This window comes from Macaca fascicularis, chromosome 1 (assembly GCF_037993035.2).
Source record: "Macaca fascicularis isolate 582-1 chromosome 1, T2T-MFA8v1.1".
In the NCBI taxonomy this organism is placed as follows: Eukaryota; Metazoa; Chordata; class Mammalia; order Primates; family Cercopithecidae; genus Macaca; species Macaca fascicularis.
In genome coordinates, this window is record NC_088375.1 from 207,213,251 (window position 1) to 207,236,836 (window position 23,586).

Here is a 23,586-nt window from a genome sequence, read left to right on the forward strand (position 1 = left end):
CTGAGATCGCACCACTGCACTCCAGTCTGGGGGACAGAGTGAGACTTTTGTCTCAAAAAAATAAAACAACAACAAAAAAAACGGTGCCTCACGCCTTTAATCCTAGCACTTTGGGAGACCGGGGCGGGGGGATCACCTGAGGGCAGGAGTTCAAGACCAGCCTGGCCAACATGGTGAAACCCCATCTCTAACCAAAAAAAAAAAAAAAAAAAAAAAAAAAAAAAAAAATCAGCCAAACACGATGGCAGACGCCTGTAATCCCAGCTACTCGGGAGGCTGAGGCAGGAGAATTGCTTGAACCCAGGAGGCAGAGGTTGCAGGGAGCCAAGATTGTGCCACTGCACTCCAGCCTGGGCCACAAAGAGAGAAGTCTCAAAAAAAAAAAAAAAAAAAAAAAAGCATGGCATAACCTTCTCATCAGGAAGGACTGATTTTATCTCAACTATATCTAACATACTTTAACATACTTCCAATAAGTTGTCCAGTTTGGACTTTTTTCTTTTTTTGGAGACGGAGTCTCGCTTTGTTGCCAAGCCTGGAGTGCAGTGGCGCAGTCTCAGCTCACTGCAAGCTCCTCCTCCTGGGTTCAGGTCATTCTCCTGCCTCAGCCTCCCAAGTAGCTGGGACTACAGGCACCCACCACAACGCCCAGCTAAGTTTTTGTATTTTTAGTAGAGATGGGGTTTCACCGTGTCAGTCAGGGTGGTCTCGATCTCCTAACCTCATGATCCGCCCCTCTCAGTCTCCCAAAGTGTTGGGATTACAGGCATGAGCCACTGCACCCGGCCCAATTTGGACATTTTTTAAAGAACTACAAAACAGGCCGGACTCGGTGGCTCACGCCTGGAATCCCAGCACTCTGGGAGGCCAAGGTAGTTGGATCACCTGAGGACTGAAGTTTGAAACCGGCCTGGCCAACATGGTGAAACCTCGTCTCCACTAAAAATACGAAAATTAAAGGGTGCGCCACCCATGGACCAAGCATATCCCCACCTTAAACTCTGGATTCAGACTAGTTTCAATCCTGTCTTCAGTACAGGGGGCTCATAGGGAAGTTTATTTTGTCTGAGTCTCAGTTTTCTCATCTATAAAATGCAGACAGAAATAGAATTCCTCTCGGGGCTATGAGAACTAGATGACATGCTGTGAATGTACCTACCTACACGGTAGGTAGGCAGGCAGGTGCTCAGTGATTGTTCAGCACTACCAACAGTACCATCTTCACTATCATGAGAGGAAGGTATTGTCCTGATGAGGATCCTCATGTCTACAGACCCTCTGGGAAGTCAACTCTTGCACAGCTGAAGTTATGAATTTCTGTTCTTCAGAAGGCTGCTCCTGCTACAAGTCTGCACTGGACCCAAGGATCTGGAACCTAGTGGGCATCTTCATTCCAAAGCCACATGTAAGCCTCACACACACACTGTACTTACTGCAAATCAGATTCTGTATGCAGGCATATTCCTTCAATTCAAATTCTTGCTGAAATCCCTCCTAAACTTACTTACCTTTAGCTTCCGTTTGCTCCTGTGTCACCAAGCTATGGCTCAAATGCACAGAGCTCTGACTGCAGGGTGGGTGACAGGGCTTATGCAAATGCCCTAAGCCCGGTCTCCTGTCATGAGGTCTCCTGATGAAGGGCACCAAGCACTTCCGAACCGATGCTGCTTTGTGATGCTTCAGTCTGGGGACTAGATTCTCTCATTAGAATTTCCACACTCATTTAGGGGCATCTTTATTTGTAATAAAATGGGGATGGAGCATTGCCTCCCAAGCTCAGTGACCGTGCCTTTAGCAAACATTCCCCGACAGCAGTGGCAATCAGTGACTGAGAGACAAATTCACAGACTGCACCCAAATGACAAAAGTTACGTTTAATTTACAATGTAATAAAGGTTACAGGTAAAAAGCTACACATAAAGCATGAAAAGGCCTATTACACAAATGTACAAATCTCTGTACAAAGCTTGTATCAATGTTTCCTAACTTTGTCTCCTATGTTTGTTAGCCAGGTCTAGTCTCAGAGCTCTCAATAACAAGAGCTCTCAATTGGGGGGGAAAGAGCCTCCAAACTGACATCTAAAAATTCCTCTTAGAGACACCAGTTACTTGCAAAAAAATCTTTTCCTTTTTATTTTGAATTACCCCAACCGGTTATATCCTTTGAAAATTGCCTTCATAATACACTTAAAAGTAATGCCTTAGAGTAGAGGACAGTACTCTGGAATTAAATAAGAAACTTCAGCAAGTGGAGTGCTCAGGTTTGACAAGAAAAACAGGTAGAGTTCAAACAATACTGTAAGTTAAAACTATAAACCTGTGTCTATGGCACCAGTCACAGAGGAAGGAAAATTGAACTGTTTTCACTCCAAAAGAGGAAGGACAAAAGAGAAAAGCCTAACTATTGGACCTCAAAACCACTGACCCAAGGAAACATTTTTTAGTTTAAACCTCAACTTAACTACAGACTTCTAAGTCTTCTTTTTGATCAATTTGAGACCCATGGCAACCCTTCTGCTACCTGGGACTTGCAAAGGTAGTGAATATAAATCAGGCTGCTGGACCCCCAAGGCTGGTGATGCTACTGTAACCTCGACAGCTCTGGATTCAACCTGAGGGCCTGGGATATGTGACTTTACATAAAAATGATCCTGGAAAGTGGGAGAAAGGAGGTAGTGGAAGGCCTAGGAAAGAGCCAGGGCAGTCTATTGAAAAGGATATAAGGAGCCTTTCTTACACTGCGAGTGTTGTGAAGACAGGTCTTTATGGGCTATTTCAACCCCACCCCCAATTTTCATATTACATGGTTAGGATGCCAGGAGACATTCTGAAAGACGATACCGCACACATGGAAAGTTTTTCTCCCTAGTTCATTAGCTCCCCATCACCCTTCCACCCCATTCCCACCCAATCCCACCCCTCTCCATGACCAAAAATATCAAATCAGTAAGGAAGGTGTGGGCTTCTTGCCTGGCCAAGCCTCTTTTGCATACTTCTTCTTCTTGGGTTCATTTACAGCTTCAGGGTTATAGACTGCAGGGTTTGGTGCAGGGTTCATGTTCACTGCTGACGGCACAACAGGAGTCAAGTCCACATCAGGGGCAAGGTTTGGGTATGGCATGGGCAAGCCACCGATAAGTGCTGTCCCGTGGATGCCATGCGGCTGGGAGCCTGCTTCACTGTGTGTGGGGGGCAGGCCCCCGTAAAGTCCTCCACTGAAGGCAAAGTTCTGCATGCGCCTGCTCCCTGATTCCTCCAGGCCCAGGGAGCCTGGGCCCTCCACACGCTTCTTCTACAGTTCACGATGAGGAGAGGGGAGAGATTGGAGAGAGAAGACAAGCGGTGAGGCCCATGAGTGGTCAGCTTTTTCTATTCCAGCCTTAGAAAAATGGCTTTGGGAAAGGTTCCTAACTTCTAGCCTGTTCTCCTTTACGGACAACCTATTTCATGGTGTTAAAATCTTACGGTTTGAAGAGACCTTCCCAGTCATCTATGATGGTTCCCAACACTGCTCCATAACAAAGTTTTCACCATCCTATATCAGCCAAGAAGGATGGTACTGTGAGTTTTACATAAAGTAAAACATATCAATTTTAATGACTATTCTTTACCCTGAAGTCACATAGCTCACTTTCTTATTTTCATATTAAAATGACCTTTTAGGAGGAACACATGAGATCAGGAGTTCGAGACCAGCCTGGCCAACATGGAAAACCCCATTTCTACTAAAAATACAAAAATTAGCCAGGCGTGGTGGCAGGTTCCTGTCATCACAGCTACTCGGGAGGCTGAGGCACGAGAACCACTTGAGGCAGAGGTTGCAGTGAGCTGAGATGGTGCCACTGCACTCCAGCCTGGGTGACAGAGTGAGACTGTCTCAAAAATAAAAAACATTAAAAAAAAAATCCCTTTTAGGAAATGGAAACAATAAAAGATGGCAATAGATATTTTTCCTTTTTTTGAGGGGGAAAAATTTGGTATCTTCATATTTGATGTCCAATTTTTTTTTCGAGACAAGAGTTTCACTCTTGTTGCCCAGGCTGGAGTGTAATGGTGCCATCTCAGCTCACAGCAACCTCCGCCTCCCGGGTTCAAGCCATTCTCCTGCCTCAGCCTCTGGAGTAGCTGGGATTACAGGCATGCGCCACCACGTCCAGCTAATTTTGTATTTTTAGTAGAGACGGGGTTTCTCCATGTTGGTCAGGCTGGTCTCAAACTCCCTACCTCAGGTGATCCGCCCGCCTCGGCCTCCCAAAGTGCTGGGATTACAGGCATGAGCCACCGCACCTGGCCTGGTGTCCAATTTTTAAACATTAATCTGAGAGCAAAACCAATCTACAGTGAAGAAAATATTTACTGGCTGCCTGGGCCTAGGAGTGGACTGCTGCAAAGGGCCACGAGGCAACTTTTTGGAGTGAGGAAAATCTCTATCTTAATTATGGTGGCGGTTACACATGTATTTGCCAAAACTATACACTTAAATGTGTAGACTTTATTATATGTAAATTGTACTGCAATAAAATTGACATAAAACTATGTACCTGATGATTTTATACTTTAATGACAAGAAAATATTCCAAAGGAATAAAAACAACAACAAAAAGAGCTCAAGGGGCATTATGGAGTCCCACAGAAAAACATCTTCTACTTTTTCACACTAGACTAAAGCTCATGAAACATCCTCCTCACTCCTATACTCCTTCTGGATTAAACAAAGTCTAAGCAGGAACTCTGACAGATCTTATTTAGTCTAGTATATTCTACAGATTTTTTTTTTTTTTTTTTATAAAAAGTAAAACAATTTCTATATCATCTCTAACCAGCATCTTCTAATCACCTTCTTAATATTAACAGGGATCTCACTACTCTAAGGGGAAGTGTGTTGCCGTTTGGATTGTTCTGCTATTCGGTAGTTCTTCCACATGTTGAACGATCTAACTTCTACCTCTTGGTAGATCTTAGAAGATCTCTGTAACTTCTTAGAAGTTACTCTTAGAAGTAACTCTTAGAAGATCTCCGTAACTTCTACCTCTTGGTTCTTCAACATACTTGATCTTTAAACTTAATCCACATCTGGGCTGACATTCCTATCTGTGCCATTGCCACTCATAAAATAAAGGCATGACAAACCGTGTGGTATTGCAATAATGCATCTCCTCTACCTAACAGTTTACTTTTAGGCCAAAGAGAAAGGACAAAAGAAGGTGGGCTTCTCTCTGCACCCCTCTGGAAAATGAATTTACAGATTCACATTGCACATGATTTACATGAAACATCAAGCTGGCTAGTTACCTACAGCCTTTCTGTGGTACTCCAGGATTCCTTAAACATAGATTTCATTTCCACAGAATGAGAAATGGGAGAGGAGTATGGTATGTATTTTAAAATTAAGCACTCACTCAATAGCACATAAAGAGCAGGTTTTTTTTTTTTTTGAGACAGAGTCTCCCTCGGTTGCCAGGGTGGAGTGCAGTGGAGTGCAGTGGCGCGATCTCAGTTCACTGCAACTTCTGCCTCCCACGTTCCAGCTATTCTCCCGCCTCAACCTCTCAAGTAGCTGAGACTACAGGAACGTGCCACCACACCCAGCTAATTTTTGTATTTTTAGTAGAGACAGGGTTTCACCATGTTGGCCAGGCTGGTCTCGACCTCCTGACCTCAGGTGATCCGCCTGCCTTGGCCTCCCAAAGTGCTGGGATTACAAGTGTGAGCCACTGTGCCCAGCCTCTATCTCTTGACTTCTTGATCTGCCCGCCTCGGCCTCCCAAAGTGCTCGGATTACAGGCATGAGCCAACGCGCCTGGCCTAAAGAACAGGTTTTTAAACACAGACTGTATGGCATTTCATGTGCTTCCTACCTTGACTGGGACCACTGCAGTTTGCACCATGTTCCTGAATCGACCAACTGAGGGATCCACATCCTCTGCAAAAAGAGAAGAGGGCAGGGTTGGGTTGGTACTTTACTGGGAGGAATAAGAGCACAGGGGTCACTGCAAACAAACCACCACAACAACTCATGTTAAAATTGTAAAACAGAGAGAGTGCTTCCTGGGTGCTGGGCATTGTGCTAAATCCTCACAAAGACCCTGTGACGTAGGTACTACCACAATCAACATTCAGTAGACGAGAAAGCAAACTGAGGCTTGGAGGAGTAAAGTGACTGGCCCAGTTGCTCTGGTGGAGAGGACAGGAGCCAGGACTTGAGTCCAAGTACTTCGAATCAGGCCTGTGATCTACATCACTGTGCTGTGCTGCCTTCCCCCAAGTTCTTTCCCATTCTTCATACTTCCCTCTTTTGAGGGGAAAGAAAAAAAGAGTAGACATTATCAGTTCCGTATCAGTGACAAAACAATGACATGTCAAGAGGTTACATATCAAATGCCTTGCTAATGCCTGCTTATTAGCAAAAAAAAAAAAAAAGATTTTGGATTCAAAGCCAGGGCTTCAAACTGAACCTGGCCTTTTGACTTGAATGGCCTGAACTGCATATAAGCAAGACTTACACTAAAGGCTCCGATACCCCCGTCTACACAGGAAATAAAGAGCAAGATGCTGTCCCATCTTTGATGAACTCACAGTTACAGAGCCAGATAGGCTACAACACACAAAGGTGCTTCAAGAGAAGTACACAACAGTGTTTCTGGAGCAGAGGGGATGACTAGGCTGGATCGCCAAGGATGGTGGAGTTTTCTCACTGAAGGGTGAATGTGTGGAAACAGGCAGAGGCATCAACTTATGTACCACTACTACAGAAAACTACTCCAAGCCCCAGTTAACTTAATATAGCGATAGAGAAGGAATCGCTTCCCTAATAGGTATTGTAACCTTATTTTCTATGAGGTTGCTTGTTACTGAAAGAAACACTCCCAGCCAGGCACGGTGGCTCACACCTGTAATCCCAGCACTTTGGGAGGCTGAGGCAGGCGGATCATGAGGTCAGGAGATTGAGACCATCCTGGCTAACACGGTGAAACCCCGTCTCTACTAAAAAATACTAAAAATTAGCCAGGCATGGTGGCGGGCACCTGTAGTCCCAGCTACTTGGAAGGCTGATGCAGGAGAATGGCATGAACCCAGGAGGTGGAGCTTGCAGTGAGCCGAGATTGCGCCACTGCACTCCAGCCTGGGCAACAGAGCGAGACTCCATCAGAAAAGAAAGGAAGGAAGGAAGGAAGGAAGGAAGGAAGGAAGGAAGGAAGGAAGGAAGGGAGGGAGGGAGGGAGGGAGGGAGGGAGGGAGGGAGGGAGGGAGGGAGGAATGGAGGAATGGAGGAAGGGAAGGGAGGAAGGGAAGGGAGGAAGGGAGGAAGGGAAGGGAGGAAGGAGAGGAAAGAAAGAAAAAGAAAGAAAGAAAAAGAAAGAAGAAAGAAGGAAGGAAGGAAGGAAGGAAGGAAGGAAGGAAGGAAGGAAGGAAGGAAGGGAGGAAGGGAAAGAAAGACTCCCAGAAATCCCCTTGGAAGACAAAAGAATCGTTATTTAATTTAGTAATTATAATTAGCCCCTGGTTTATTTGCTTTAAGTCTGGATTTTCACGTATTAGGATCCATGACTTTAAAGAGGACACTCTGGTAGTATGTTCACTATCAATCTCTGCTCTATGAACAAATGGCTTCTACATAGAAGAGAAAGGAAAAAAATATCCAAGCTCATTAAGAAAGAGACAATGTCCGCGGTGGCTCACGCCTGTAATCCCAGCACTTTGGGAGGCTGAGGCGGGCGGATCACAAAGTCAGGAGATCAAGACCATCCTGGCTAACACGGTGAAACCCCCGTCTCTACTAAAAATACAAAAAATTAGCTGGGCACGGTGGCGGGTGCCTGTAGTCCCAGTTACTTGGGAGGCTGAGGCAGGAGAATGACATGAACCCAGGAGGCGGAGCTTGCAGTGAGCTGAGATCACACCACCGCACTCCAGCCTGGGCGACAGAGCAAGACTCCGTCTCAAAAAAAAAAAAAAAAAAAAAAAAAAAAAAAGAAAGAGACAACGTCTCTAAAAAGGTATCCCAATCTTCTCTCATGGCCCCTCTGGTTTCAGAGCCTGTGCTCTTAACCACTATGCTACATTGACTGAACACAATTCCCTAAGAAAGCTTGAGGGCACTAATTTTCAATGAGAAAAACAGCAGATCAGATCCTCACTCCTGAAAGAGACTTAAGAAATTTGTCTAGTCCAGTGGTTCCCAAATTGCTGGCTGTTGTACAAACAGGAGCTCATTTAAAAGTATAAATTTTGGGCTGGGCATGGTGGCTCACGCCTGTAATCCTAGTACTTTGGGAGGTCGAGGGCAGATCACTTGAGGTCAGGAGTTCAAACCAGCCTGGCCAACATGGTGAAACCCTGTCTCTACTAAAAATACAAAAAAATTAGCCAGGCGTGGTGGCAGGCGCCTATAATCCCAGCTACTTGGGAGGCTGAGGCAGAAGAATCGCTTGAACCCAGGAGGTGGAGGTTGCAGTGAGCCGAGGTTGCGCCACTGCACTCCAGCCTAGGTGACAGAATGAGACTCCGTCTCGAAAAATAAATACCTAAAAATAAAAAATAAAAAATAAAAATTTCAACCAGGCACGGGGGCTCATGCCTATAATCCCAGTACTTTGGGAGACTGAAGCAGGAGGATCACTTAAGCTCAGGAGTTCAAGACCAGCCAGGGCAACATGATGAAACCCCATTTCTACAAAACATATCACAATTAGCTGAGCGTGGTGGCATGCACCTGTTGTCCCAGATACTCAGGAGGTTGAGGTGGGAGGATCACCTGTGCCTGGGTGGTCAAGGCTGTAGTGAGCCATGACTGTGCCACTGCACTCTAGCCTGGGCGACAAAATGAGATCTTGTCTCTTACACACACACCAAAGAAAAACTAAAAAATACATACATTTCTAGGTCCAACCCTGGAAACTCTTTTTTGGAGACAGCCTCACTCTGTCACCCAGGTGGGAGTGCAGTGGCACGATCTTGGCTCATTGCAAGCTCTGCCTCCCAGGTTCAAGCGATTTTCCCACCTCAGCTTCCCGAGTAGCTTAGACTACAGGTATGTGCCATCATGCCTGGCTGATTTTCGTATTTTTGTAGAGACAGGGTTCTGCCACGTTGGCCACCCTGGTCTCGAAATCCTGGCCTCAAGCAATTCACCAACTTCAGCCTCCCAAAGTGCTGGGATTATAGGCGTGAACCACTACGCCTGACCAACCACAGCTTTTTCTTTTTCTTTTTGTCACCTAGGCTGGAGTGCAATGGTGCAATCCCAGCTCACTGCAGCTTCTGCCTCCTGGGTTCAAGCAATTCTCTTGCCTTAACCTCCCAAGTAGCTGGGACTACAGGCGAGCACCACCAAGCCCAGCTAACTTTTGTATTTTTTTAAGTAGAGATGGGGTTTCACCTTGTTGGCCAGGCTAGTCTTGAACTCCTGGCCTTAAGTGATCCACCCTCCTCGGCATCCCAAAGTGCTGGGATTACAGGCATGAGCTACTGCGCCCGGGCCAACCATAGCTTTTTCATCAGAATAAACTAGGAAGATACCTCACCTGGATTGATGATCTCATCATCCTCACTGAATGTCACCCGCGAGTTCTTCCTCTTCCTCTTTGGTCTTTGAATGTCCAGATTTCCCTCCTCAATGGTAAGGGTAGAAATCCGCTTGTTATGGGCAGTGTTGAACTCTGTCAGGTTCTAAGCCAGGGTTCATACAGGAAAGACAGCAGTCAGTACAAAGGGAATCTGATGGAGAAAATCATACTAAATAAAGGTCAGGAAGACGTGAGGGGCTAATCTTGACCTCCAAAGGGAGTTGAGACTCTTCTGCATTTAGAGAAGATTATACTGTCCTGAGACTACTAATACTAACAAGTCTCAAGTCTCATTAGAAAGAATGTGGGACATCCTCATTGACTAGTGGGGCAGTGATATTCAAAAGAAGGTAAAGGGCCTTGAGCTGAGAACAGGTCATCTGTGCAAATACCCTTGAGTTGTGTTTTGTTGCTGTTGTTGAAGAAAGGCTATCATGTCTTCATGCCCACAAGCAGCTGAGAATTAAAAGGAAATGTGGCTGGGAGGAACGCCAAGAATTGTTTTTAAGTAACAAAATTGAGATGAAAAAGGACAATTGGCTGTTTCTTTTCTAGTAGCTTTCTCCTTTAAAATTAAGGACACTGCTAGTGCACTTAATTTTTGGCGTTAATATTTTGTCATTCCCCATCCTGTGTCTGGCCCCAGTTCTATAAATAACTATCTCAATAATTAACTTGACCTTAGCTCTGTTGCTTGCCTCTTCCCAATCCACTGAAATTATTCCTTTCTGGTACAAACCACCAGTTTGAGATATTCTAAATGTCTTAAGAATGAAGATCCAGGGAGTACCTAACATACTGAACTAAAAGCCATGGAAGCACAGCAGCAGCCTGGATAGAGGCGGCCTCAAGGGGAAATGGGCAACAGTGACTGCCAGCAAGGTCCCTGGCTATGAAGCCACTTCTTCGAAACAAAACGACTTCTTTTTTTTTTTTTTTTTTTTTTTTGAGAGGGAGTCTGGCTCTGTCGCCCAGGCTGGAGTGCAGTGGCCAGATCTCAGCTCACTGCAAGCTCCGCCTCCCGGGTTTACGCCATTCTCCTGCCTCAGCCTCCCGAGTAGCTGGGACTACAGGCGCCCGCCACCTCGCCCGGCTAGTTTTTTTTTTGTATTTTTTAGTAGAGATGGGGTTTCACCGTGTTAGCCAGGATGGTCTTGATCTCCTGACCTCGTGATCCGCCCATCTCGGCCTCCCAAAGTGCTGGGATTACAGGCTTGAGCCACCGCGCCCAGCCCAAAACGACTTCTTAATTGTACAATTTCTTTTCTTTTTTTTGGAGATGGAGTATCACTCTTGTTGCCCAGGCTGGAATGCAATGGCGCAATCTTGGCTCACCACAACCTCCACCTCCTGGGTTCAAGCGATTCTCCTCCTCAGCCTCCTGAGTAGCTGGGATTACAGGCATGCGCCACCACACCCAGTTACTTTTTTGTGTTTTTAGTGGAGACAGGGTTTCTCCATGTCACTCAGGCTGGTCTCGAACTCCTGACCTCAGGTGATCCGCCCACCTCAGCCTCCCAAAGTGCTGGGATTATAGGCGTGAGCCACTGTGCCCGGCCTAAATTGTAGAATTTCTATTGTGCTTTTCTTCCTAAGAGCTAGGAAACTGCCTTGGTGTACAGGAATAGTAAATGCAGGTCGGTGGTTAAGGACATGACTGCATTTGGTCTATCTGAACAGACCAATCACACCAGTGCAGTGACAGACATGTAAAGGACTATAGCCACACCAAACTACTGGGGTCAGCCTCAAAAAAGGAAAACTTCCACCACCTTAAAATTAAATCTTATAAAATTCATGGCCCTCAGGACAGCGAGGCCCATAAGAACAAAAGCAGTCTGGTTCTATTCAGAAGATTCCTGAGCTGTTCAGATAGCACCAAAAAAAGCTATATAAATGAATGAAAGTGTCAGTCTCTCCAAGCCAGTGCTGTCTGACAGAACTTTTTGTGAGGATGAAAACATTCTCTCTTTACACTACGCAACACGGCAGCCACTAGCCTTATGTGACTACATAATACTTGAAATACTGTTAGTGGCTACCACCTTGGTCAGCATTAGCTCTAAGCAGTCAAGGGACAGAGAAATGTAGCTTCTAGTCTTAGCTTGTAACAGCCAGTGAAAGTGCACAAAACAGCTCAAGAGGTCTAGTGGCTGTGACCCAGCCTCCTTGTTAGGCCTGGTGATACACAACCAAATCCATACAATGTGGCTCTCTGAGAGGTGTCACACCTGGCCACATCAGATTGCCAAAGGCCCATTACTGGACTCAAGAGAACCCCTACTGCTAAGTCAATGGCATTTCCAGCTACAGAGAACAGCTATATACTCCAAAAACCAGGGTCCCCAAAGACAAAACAATGACATAAACAGGGAATTACATCAAGCTCAGTTTCCTCCTCTGGAAGCCCCAGTAAGCCCTTGAGTTCATCATCCTCTCCACCCATCTTCTCATCTCCTTTCACAGCCGATGGCAATGTCTGAGGCTTCTCGCGCAGAGTGTATGCCCTTGTGGATGCGCCAAATGAGACCGTGGAATCGATGGGAATTTGCTGAGGCTTGTGAGGTTCCAACCGAATGTGACCCAAGAAAGTGCCGTGTGCTGGGAACAACCAAATCAGAAATGTAAGGGGGAAAACAAAAACAACCCGAGTTTTAGAAGGGAGAGTATGATTGCCAACTCTCTTATGAGGTCAGCTTCCCCCCAGCACATCAGTTTTGCCTTTTTGTCTGTTTTTAATTTATTTTAAAAATGCCATAGTCAGGATCGTGGTCAGAAAACTCCAGCTTTTTAAAAAACGAAAATGGCACCGGGTCCACCACATCCATCATGTGTTACAGTGAGAAGGAAACTCCTTCACTGAGCCTTGAATCTCCTCAGTGGGTTTCTTATATCCTCAGACCTGTTGTTCCCCCAAATAACAAATACCACTGCCCGTTCTCTGCTGCCACACAGGCTTGGCTCCATTCTAGGTCAAACAAGAATGGCTCCAACCCAGCAGAAGCCATGCCTCCCAAAGCAGGAGCTGGGCTTCACTGTAGTTTTCCCTCTCCAGCCCCAAGTCAAAGGAATAGAGAAACTGCTGGCCTGGTGGCAGTTATGCTTAGGTTTTCCCCAGGACAAGAAAGAGCTTGGCTGAAACAGGTGCAATATCAATGCCAAAGCAAGCCAAAATCCTACTATAGATTCTGAATATTTTCCCCTGTTGGCATTCTGCATGTTATAAAATGGGAGAGAAAAGATAAGTATTTGCGAGACAAAGCTCTCCAAGACCGTTACGCAAGCAGATGAGGGTGATGTGCGAGTGTATGTTTGTGTGTGGTAGTAGGAGAGTGGTGGAATCCAACATGATATTCCCAGGAAGCAGGACCCTTTACATTTTACACTGTATTCACACATGGGCAAAATGAACAAATTTCAGGGCCCCATGCAGTTAAAGCTCAATTGCATTTCTGTGGATTATCTACGCAAAGTTTAAACTCTTATTAATTGGTGTATGCTTATGGATACTCCAATTAATTAATACTTATGGATTATTTTTATTTTTTGAGGCAGGGCTTACTCTGTCACCCAGACTGGAGTATAGTCGTGCTACAATGGCTCACTGCAACCTCCACCTCCTGGGCTCAAACAATTCTCCCACTTAAGCCTCCCAAGCAGCTGGGACCATAAGCGCACTCCACAATACAGGGCTAATTTTTTGTATTTTTTGTAGAGACGGGGGTCTCGTTACATTGCTCATGCTGGTCTTGAACTCCTGGGCTTGAGAGATTCACTGACATCAGCCTCCCAAAGTGCTGGGATTACAGGTGTGAGTCACCATGCCTGGCCTTGCTTATGGAATTAAAACTGGTATTATTCACAGTCAAAACAAAACAGAGATGGAATAAAGAACCAGAATAATGAAATTTTCCTCAAGATAAGCATTCTTAAAATGCCCTATATTGCTGCTCTATTACATTAATGGAGCTAATCATAGCTTCTGCTTAAACGGAATCACAATTTATTATGGTTCTATAAACACTTGAACATGCATGGTCGATAGTGCCTGGGTGACTTTTTCCTTTTCTTTTTTTTTTTTTTTGAGACAGAATCTTGCTGTGTTGCCCAGGCCAGAGTGCAGTGGCGCAATCTCGGCTCATTGAAACCTTCACCCCCTGGGTTCAAGCGATTCTCCTGCTTCAGCCTCCTGAGAAGCTGGAATTACAGGCACCCGCCGCCACCCCCAGCTAATTTTTGTATTTTTGGTAGAGGCGAGGTTTCACCATATTGGCCAGGCTGGTCTCAAACTCCTGGCCTTAGGTGATCCGCCCACCTCGGCCTCCCAAAGTGCTGGGATTATAGGAGTGAGCCACTGCACCCAGCTCTTTTTTGTTTGTTTGTTTGTTTTTTGAGAGAGTCTTGCTCTGTCACCCAGGCTGGAGTGCAGTGGCGCGATCTCGGCTCACTGCAAGCTCTGCCTCCCGGGTTCACACCATTCTCCTGACTCAGCCTCCCGAGCAGCTGGGACTACAGGCACCTGCCACCAAGCCCAGCTAATTTTTTTGTATTTTTAGTAGAGACGGAGTTTCACCGTGTTAGCCAGGATGGTTTCGATCTCCTGACCTCGTGATCCGCCCACCTCGGCCTCCCAAAGTGCTAGGATTACAGGCGTGAGCCACCGCGCCTGGCCTGTTTCTTTGTTTTTAAGAGATGGGGTCTTGTTCTGTCACCCGGACTGGAGTGCAGTGGTGTGATCACAGCTCACTGCAGTCTTGAACTCCTGGGCTCTAGTGATCCTCCCGCCTCAGCTTTCTGAGTAGCTACAGGTGTGCGCCCCCACACCCAGCTCATATTTGCTTATTGATGCCCCCAGGACAGCTCCCCAAACCCCTCTTCTCTCCACAGTCAGTTATCAATTATCTCAGGAAAACAGAAAAATCACAGAAATAGAGAAGGGTGGATTTAAAAACCAAATATTAACTTTTTCCATAAAACATAATTTCCAAACTAAAGAACCCAAAGAGCATTTTCATATTGCCCAAAGATAACATGTGAATTGGGAGGGAGTTACTTACTACTGTTGAGATCTATCAGGAAAACTCTCTTCAGATGCTTGTGGTAGACAAGTGCAGCATGGACCCGAGAGCAAGACTGGTGGTCAATGGTAAAGTCACACAAATCAGGGTTTCTCCCAAATAAGTAATACTTCTTCTCATCAATAATCAGTTTCTAAATAAATATTAAATTAAATATTACTTAAATCTTGTTTCAACAGCATTTACCAAAAACTCTTCCAATCAAATAGAGAATCTTGATAAAATTCCTTTCCATTAGATTGATTTGAGTAATAACTCCATTTCCTTGTATCAAAAAAAGGAAAATCCATTCCAAGGAGAAAAAAATATCTCCCGTTATTCTTCAACATAAAGCACTCAGAATAATTTACTAAAATAACATTTTTTTGGAGAATGGATGGCAATGGATGGTAATTCATCTCCTCAATATAGTGTTTAATTGTCTAGTGTTGGTATGAAAATAACTTCTCTTTCTCTTTTTTGTTTCTGAGATGGAGTCTCGCTCTGTTGCCCAGGCTGGAGTGCAGTCGCACGATCTCGGCTCACTGCAACCTCTGCTTCCTGGGTTCAAACAATTCTCCTGCCTTAGCCTCCCAAGTAGCTGGGACTACAGGCGTGCACCACCAAGTTCAGCTAATTTTTTTTTTTTGGAGACAGAGTCCCACCCTGTCACCCAGGTTGGAGTACAATGGTGTAATCTCGGCTCACTGCAACCTCCACCTTCTGGGTTCAAGCAATTCTCCTGCCTCAGCCTCCCAAGCAGCTGGGATTACAGGTGCATGACACCATGCTCGGCTAATTTTTTGTATTTTTAGTAGAGATGGGGATTTTACCATGTTGGCCAGGCTGGTCTCGAACTCCTGACCTTATGATCTGCCCATCTCGGCCTCCCAAAGGGCTGGGATTACAGGCGTGAGCCACCGAGCCCGGCCTAATTTTTGTATTTTTAGTAGAGACGGGGTTTCATCATATTGGCCAGGTTGGTCTTGAACTCCTGACCTCGTGATCTGCCCACCTCAGCCTCCTAAAGTGCTGGGATTACAGGTGTAAGCCACCGTGGTCGGCCAACTTTATTTTTTTTGAGACAAAATCTCGCTCTGTCGCCCAGTCTGGAGTGCAATGGCGTGACCTTGGCTCACTTCAACCTCTGCCTCCCAGGTTTAGGCGATTCTCCTGCCTCCCGAGTAGCTGGGACTACAGGCACGTACCACCACGCCTAGCTAATTTTTTGTATTTTTAGTAAAGACAGGGTTTCATTGTGTTAGCCAGAATGGTACTGATCTCCTGACCTCATGATCCGCCCGCCTCAGCCTCCCAAAGTGCTGGGATTACAGGGGTGAGCCACCGCGCCCGGCCTGAGATCAACAATTGAATTGTGCCTGGCCTGAGATCGACAATTGAATTAAGAGTGGCTGGCTTCTGAAAAAAGGTTCTGTTGGATCTTAATTTTAGATCAATTAGGAAACAAGAAGCACAATGCATGTCTATAAAGGAACAAGATTGCTTTTAGCCTAGTGAAACTGAAAAAAATGTAGTAAGATTGCTTCTCAGAAAATATTCAAATGTGTATTTGGGAAAGGAATGAAGCGTAAACACCTATTTCTATTCTAATCATGCTGCTATAGCCCCAAAGTATTTTTGTTTGTTTTTGAGACAGTCTTATTCTGTCATCCAAGCTGGAGTGCACTGGTGCAATCTCAGCTCACTGCAGCCTCCACCTCCCAGGTTCAAGCGTTTCTCCTACCTCAGCCTCCTGAGTAGCTGAGATTAATGGCGCCCACCACCACACCCGACTAATTTTTGCCTTTTTAGTAGAGATGGGGTTTCACCATGTGAAACCAGGCTGGTCTCGAACTCCTGACCTCAGGTGAACTGACAGCCTCAACCTCCCAAAGTGCTGGGATTACAGGTGTTAGCCACTGTGCTACACCTGAGCTGAATTTAGCTTTATAAAAAGCTTGCTGGCCAGGCGCAGTGGCTCATGTCTGCAATCCCAGCACTTTGGGAGGCTGAGGCGGGCGGATCATGAGGTCAGGAGATCAAAACCATCCTGGCCAACATGGTGAAACCCCGTCTCTACTAAAAATACAAAAAAAAAAAAAAAAAAATTAGGCGTGGTGGCAGGTGCCTGTAGTCCCAGCTACTCGGGAGGCTGAGGCAGGAGAATGGCATGAGCCCGGGAGGCGGAGCTTGCAGAGAGTCAAGATCTGCACTCCAGCCTGGGCGACAGAGCGAGACCCTGTCTCACAAACAAAAACAAGCAAACAAAAAAATAAAAATAAAAAACTTGCTATACCTGTCCTTATATTTCTTTTAATCCTGGATCTGTAAAGCCTTTGCCACAGATCGGTTATAAACTGGACTGTTATAGATGAAAGACTCTAGATGAATTATTGCTAACGCTTCTTCCACTGCTAGTGGTCTAGTAATCTAGTGTGAGCACTTGAGGAATAACTGTCATTTGAGTATGCTGTGTTTTTCCTTTAAATATGAGGTCTCATTAAACTCTAGTTCACATTTCACACTATACTCCTAAAATTCCTGAGAAAATATAGCACAAAGCTAAGTAGAGTACAGTCAAGTTAGTACCAGGCTGGGAATCAAGAAGCTTGTATTTCATTCCTGGCTAAGTCCTTTAACTCACAATGGGCTACTATTCTCGCCTTATAAAACCAAAAGATACACCTCATGCAAGCACACTTTCAACACTGATTATAGTAACAACTGCTAGGCACTTCTATGCCACACACTATGCTATGAGTTTGATGTTATATCATTTCATCCTCACAACCACCCTATGAGGTGGGTAACACTATTCTCTTCCTATTTATATAAATGACAAAATTGAAGCATAAAGAAATTAACATACTCAAGTTCACACAGTTAGATACTTGTGGGCTGGGTTAGAAATTCAGATTTGTCTGGCTTCAGAGTCTAAGCTGTTTTAACCACTACATTATATATTTTCTTCATTCTGCTTACATCAAAAAATGCACCATATGGCAAGGAGTATTTTAAGAAGAGAATAAGTACTGTGGGTCACACTCTTTCCTTAAACAATCACTTAGCCAGTTTCTTTCAAGTTCAGCCTTAAGGTTCAATTAATTCAGGCTAGCTTGGATATGTGGGTCACCTCTGGGAAACCCTATCTAACAGTGCCCATCTGCTGCTGGAAGAGCTTGTTCTGGGCCCATACTACTATGGGGAACCAAGATTTAACAACAGCCTGACAGGAGATCAGTCAGTCCCCTTCATCTCTGCTTTGACCCAAGGTTTTTAAGACTTGAGTTAAAAATAAGACATTATTTCAGGATTAAGAGAGAGCCCAGAAATTTCAACAACTTGTTCTCTCTAATAGCTATTCGAGCTGAATCTCATTGCACTTCTCATTCATATTTATATGCACATGGATTATGCTGTCACAAACTTAAATTTGCTAACCACAGTGCTCACAGATTGGGCTGAAGGAACATGAAAGACCACCAGCTCTTGGGCTCTAAAATAACAATGACTAAATTTCTATGAATCTAGGGTGCCAATAGACATACTATAGATTTAGGGATTTGAGAGGAAAAAAGAGAGGGCCTCCAAATTAAATGTACACATTCAGTATTAAAGGCATCCCAATTTTTTTTTTTTTTTTTTTTTTGGAGACCGAGTCTGGCTCTGTGGCCCAGGCTGGAGTGCAGTGGTGCGATCTCAGCTCACTGCAAGCTCCGCCTCCCGGGTTCACGCCATTCTCCTGCCTCAGCCTCCTGAGTAGCTGGGACTACAGGCGCCTGCCACCATGCCCGGCTAATTTTTTGTATTTTTAGTAGAGATGGGGTTTCACCTTGTTAGCTAGGATGGTCTTGATCTCCTGACCTCATGATCCGCCCGTCTCGGCCTCCCAAAGTGCTGGGATTACAGGCTTGAGCCACCGCGCCCGGCCGGCATCCCAATTACAGAAATGTTAAAATGAATTTTTTTTTTTTTTCCTGAGATGGAGTCTTGCTTTGTCGCCCAGGCTCAAGGCAGTGGTGCAATCTCCATTCACTGCAACCTCTGCCTCCTGGGTTCAAGTGATTCTCCTGCCTCAGCCTCCCAAGTAGCTGGTATTATAGGTGCGTGCCACTGCACCTGGCTAATTTTTTAATTTTTAGTAGAGACGGGGTTTTGCCATGCTGGCCAGGCTGGTCTTGAACTCCTGACCTCAGGTGATCTGCCCGCCTCGGCCTCCCAAAGTGCTGGGAGGCCAGGCGTGAGCCGCCACTGAGCCTGGCCAAAATGAACGGAATTTTAACAAAAAACCGTATGTCTCAGAACCAAGGAAATGTGTCAGATGTTGAACAATGTGCTGCTTCTGTCCAAGTGACTGAAATAATGCACTGGCTTTCAACAGTCACTAAAGCCATAGCTTCTTGACTAGCTATGGCCAGTACCACTATCCAGTTGTGCCTCTGAGTTATAACTCAGAGTGTATCTTTACACACTGGGCTTAAAAGACTCATGGCTTTTGTTTTAATGTTGCACTTCTTAAACCCAGCTATCACAACACATCACAAGCCTTTGATACAAAGCTAGGATATAGATAGCTAGGTTAGTATCAAGTGCTGATTAAGTTTAAATCTAAAAATAAGCACATCTCAGGTCTACACCTCTCAAGAATACAGTGATGTCTGAGGATTTTAACTTGACAAGTTTGTGGCAACTCAGCACACTTAACAACACCGAAAGAGAACGTTATCAGCTAATAGAAACCAATGATCAGGGGAGTGTCTAGCAAGTTAGAGTGTTTTGAAAATATAATACCAATTATTCCACAAAGGAATGTGATGTTATCATTAAGACTAGGCAACCCTGTCTGTTTCTTCCTGTTGCAAACTAAAGATTTGCTAAATTCTAGTAATAAAACAAATCTCTATATGTCTTCAAGCTTTGTGCTATTTAGCAACAAATATTTTGTAACTGTGGAACAATCCGTAGTAAAAAAAAGTTTTACAGATATTTTAGCTAAATTATTTCTTTGAATAATCTTGAAGTTTTAAATCTTTAAGATTGAAGAACCCATGATAAAGCGGCTCTCTGTGACTGGCTGAGTCCATGATGTATTCATAACAGGAGAAATCATTAAAACTCATGCATGCCTTAATACTTTGCAAAATACCTGGTCATCTCTACAAAATCCCAAAAGTGACAACAATATATTTACAGAGTAACCTTCAAAAGATCTCAGATAGCTTTTCAATCTAGCAACCATGGAACTGCAACATTTTTATTAAATACCAAAAAACCACAAGGAAAAAACTGCATTCAATAATGGGGCCTTGAACCTAAATTCTAGCTGAGCAAGCAAATATAAAATTGGTCTAATACAGGGAGACTCACAGCTACATGGTCATGGTGGGCTTAATATCCATCTCTTGGTAAATAAATAATACCATAAGGATTATAAAAAATTTACGTAAACTAATAGCTAATAAAAACTCATGTTCTCTTGAACTCCTATGTGATGTTCTCTCTAGAGGCTTGTATAAAAGCTGGAATTCTGCTAAACTTTTATAGTACTTAATTCAAATATAACTATGTAATTTTTTGGTGTGATTCTGTCTCTTCCACTGGAAGACTTGAGGAGAGAAATCATGTTGGTTTCGCTTACTGCTGCAATCTGTAAGCCAAGCACTGTAACTGGCACATAGTAAACACTCAATACATGTTTTCAAAGAATCAATTAATGAATTTCACCACAATTCCATTATCTTTTTGAGTAAGTGTCGTCTTAGTTTACCATATTTCTTATAAGGAGTTGGGCCTGAATCTCTTAAAATTAACTTAAAAGTTAAACTCAACATATATCATTCACTTTCTTCAGTTACTGCATACCTTGCACGGTTTACACAACTCCATGTACTCAGGGAGAGGGAATTAACCAAGCTAACAGGGCTTCCAGTTTGACTGGGGCCCACAGGACCCATGACCTATTAAAACCATTCATTTGAGAGAAGTCACAAAAAAGTGAGTGTCTGTGGTAGATACAAGCTTTAAGTGTGTGATGTCACCATGTGCTTTTAACAGAAAAAAAAATCAGGATGAAAGAAAGTAGCATTGCTGGAAAACAAAGCACAGGAGAGGGGGTGGAAAAGTGAGTCACTGGCAAAAATCTTTAGCGTGGTGGGCAAAAAAGGAAGACATGTATTTCCATACCTCAATTAGTTTGTCTCCTTTGACTACATCCAGATGTAAACCGGGAGGGGGCTTACCTGCCCTGAAAAATAAAAATAGAAAAAAGCATTTTCACGATGAGTTTATAAATGCAATTTACAATCACTGTCCCATTCAACATTGCAGCTCTCCTACCAGCCAGCCTATAATTAGTTCATGTTCAAGCAGAAATGTCATCCACTTCACTGTTATTACAGCTCCATTCTACGTTTGACACTTACTTCCCTAGTGATTCAACTGCTCTGAAACAGATTTTAGTGGATCTGTATTTAGAGCAGCACCAAGAAACCTATATTTTAACACTGGATCTTCACCTCAGAGAAAGAGCTGCATAGAGAGTGTAAGTACGATAGCTGGAGTGGTCTGGTCACCTGGAGTTTGAATCTGAAATTTACCCCTACTCCAATATCATATAAAGATCGAATAAATTAGTTGCTGTTTGGGGCTGATCAAGATTAGTCTCATCACAGAGTAAGCAGAGTACTGTCCTGAGCTCTGAGACCAAATCAGAGGTGCATAATTAGGGAACTAGGGCAATTCAAAACCATGCCCCATGAAACCAGGTACCAAATGAATATGTTACCCTTGAACAGGTCTTTCTACAACAGCATGATTAAGGGAAGTTTCCTCTATACTCCTACAGCCATATCATTCAAGGGAGACTCACATATGTCAAAGCACCTAACAGTGCCTGGTACCTACCAGACCCTAAGGAAAGGGTAGGTGATCTCAAAGCAGTGCTTTCTAACTACGTTTGCTGTATTGGTCCAAGTTTGAAATCAATACAGCGAAGGATCAAAACGGATATAGAATTTGTAGACTGAAGCAACCATTACAAAAGTGCAAAGCGATCCAGAAAATAGCCACACATTTGCTTGCTTTTTGGGTTTGCTAATTTGAAGTTAGAAAAAAGAACCACCTCACTAGAACCTCTAGATTTGCACACGAAAAAAACGTATCCTTGTCTAGCTAACTGAAGATGCAACACAGTCATCTCAAACAATCCTGCCCCAACCCCTCCTCTATGGAAAGGACAGTGCACCGGACAAAAGGCCATTTTGTCCACGAAAAAGGAGGAATGTTACATCCAAAATATACTTTCTGTATGTGCCTGACTCAGGCCTTGGAGCTGGGAATACAAAGATGCAGTATTTGCCCTTGACGATGGCAATATAACGGGAGACAGAGACAAGTAACAAACAATACACTGCGATCAGCTACAGCAGAAAAAAACTCTTAATTTCAGAAGCGTTTCCTTGTAAGGTAATTCATATTTATTCAACTTGTACTCTACTCAAAGGCCAAATTATTTCATTATTCTCAAGAACTTTCGAAGGGATAAAAAGGGTTCATGCCAGCCATTACTAATGCCTACTCGTGCCACAGACTGGGAGCTCCCTGAGGGCAGGGAGGGCGCTAACCTACCCTCGTGTTCTCTGTGGCAGACAGAAAAGTGCCGCACGAGGGATGCAGCAACCAAAGAGGGATGCGGGGCTCAGACGTAGGGTTGGGGCAGGGGCTGGCTCGAGAGCGCTCGGGACGTACAGGAAGGGGCCAGGTACGATGCTCCATGAGAGCACCAGGCACTCAGTCAGGAGTTGGGCGTAAGTTCGGGCAAAGGCCTCAAAGCGCTCCAGCGACTGGCTAATCGCTCAAAGGGGCTGCCTAAGTGAGCGCCTTTGAGCCCCCAACCCCGTGTTTCTTCAGTTCCTGGGCCTGGGCTCCAGGCTCTCGGTTCTTCAACACGTCGCCCGGCCCGGTGCAGCGAACAGTTTTTCCTCAACCATTCCAGGGTTTCTGAGCCGTTCGGCTCGCAGCAGAAAAGTAAAAAAAGAGCCGCCCTTCCAGCCCAGGCTAGCTCCGGCCAGGCCACTCTAGCCCTGGCCGCCCCGCCACTCACCAGGTTGGGCAGTCGAACAGCGGGAGGCTGGAGCCGGAGTTTGCGGCTGCCGCCATCTTGCGTCTCCCCCTCCCATTTGGCGGGCCCGAAGCACGCCGGGAAACTGGAAGACCGAAAAGGGAAAAGCGGCATCCCAGCAGCCTGTGCGTACGCACGCTCACGCACGCACGCGCGTACGGGGGGCGGTGCTTCTAGTGGGGACAGTGTAGGTTTTGGGATTTTTTTTTTTCCACCGTTTGTGCGAGTTGGCCGTCTCTGGAAGTCTCCAGTGTATGGTTTTCCTTGGCCAGGGGGTATCAAAGGAAAAGCGACTTTGTAGGGAGGGGAGTCAGTCTCTCCCTGCGTCCTTCTGCAAACGCTTCTGGGCTCTAAAATCTTGGGACTAAGCCGGGCGCGATGGCTCACGCCTGTAATCCCAGCACTTTCGGAGGCTGAGGCGGGCGGATCACTTGAGGTCAGGGGTTCGAGACCAGCCTTGCCAACATGGTGAAACCCCGTCTCTACTAAAAATACAAAAATTAGTCGGGGTTAGTGGCACATGCCTGTAATCCCAGCTACTTGGGAAACTGAAGCAGGAGAATCGCTTGCACCCGGGAGGCGGAGGTTGCAGTGAGCCGAGATCGCGCCATTGTACTCCAGCCAGGGCAACAGAGCAAGACTCCGTCTCAAAAAAAAAAAAAAAGAAAAAAGAAAAAAAGAGAAGGAAAAAATCTGGGGACTGCATCCTCCTCCAACGTTTAGGTTAAGACCGTCAGCCTTTTGCCCTCAAAGCAGAGAAGCTAAAGGGCAAAACTTGGAGATTGGAGTGATTATTGTTTCTACTTATCCAGCCCTTCTCCAAAAAGTGGCACTTTACTCACTT

At 45.0% G+C, this 23,586-nt stretch overlaps 1 protein-coding gene and 1 non-coding gene across 2 annotated transcripts; both read right to left on the reverse strand.

The window, feature by feature from the left end:
* Positions 1-1,859: 1,859 nt before the first annotated feature.
* On the reverse strand, positions 1,860-22,802 carry PPP1R8 (protein phosphatase 1 regulatory subunit 8). The gene is made up of 7 exons (XM_005544253.4): positions 22,725-22,802; positions 20,807-20,867; positions 14,624-14,777; positions 11,947-12,167; positions 9,525-9,669; positions 5,859-5,923; positions 1,860-3,292 (listed from the first exon to the last, which is right to left on the reverse strand). Exons 1-7 carry the CDS (start codon positions 22,778-22,780, stop codon positions 2,939-2,941), a joined length of 1,056 nt encoding a protein of 351 aa, XP_005544310.1. The 5' UTR covers positions 22,781-22,802; the 3' UTR covers positions 1,860-2,938.
* LOC123571151 (small Cajal body-specific RNA 1) lies at positions 19,053-19,218 on the reverse strand. Its single transcript, XR_006695321.1, has one exon.
* Positions 22,803-23,586: the final 784 nt, after the last annotated feature.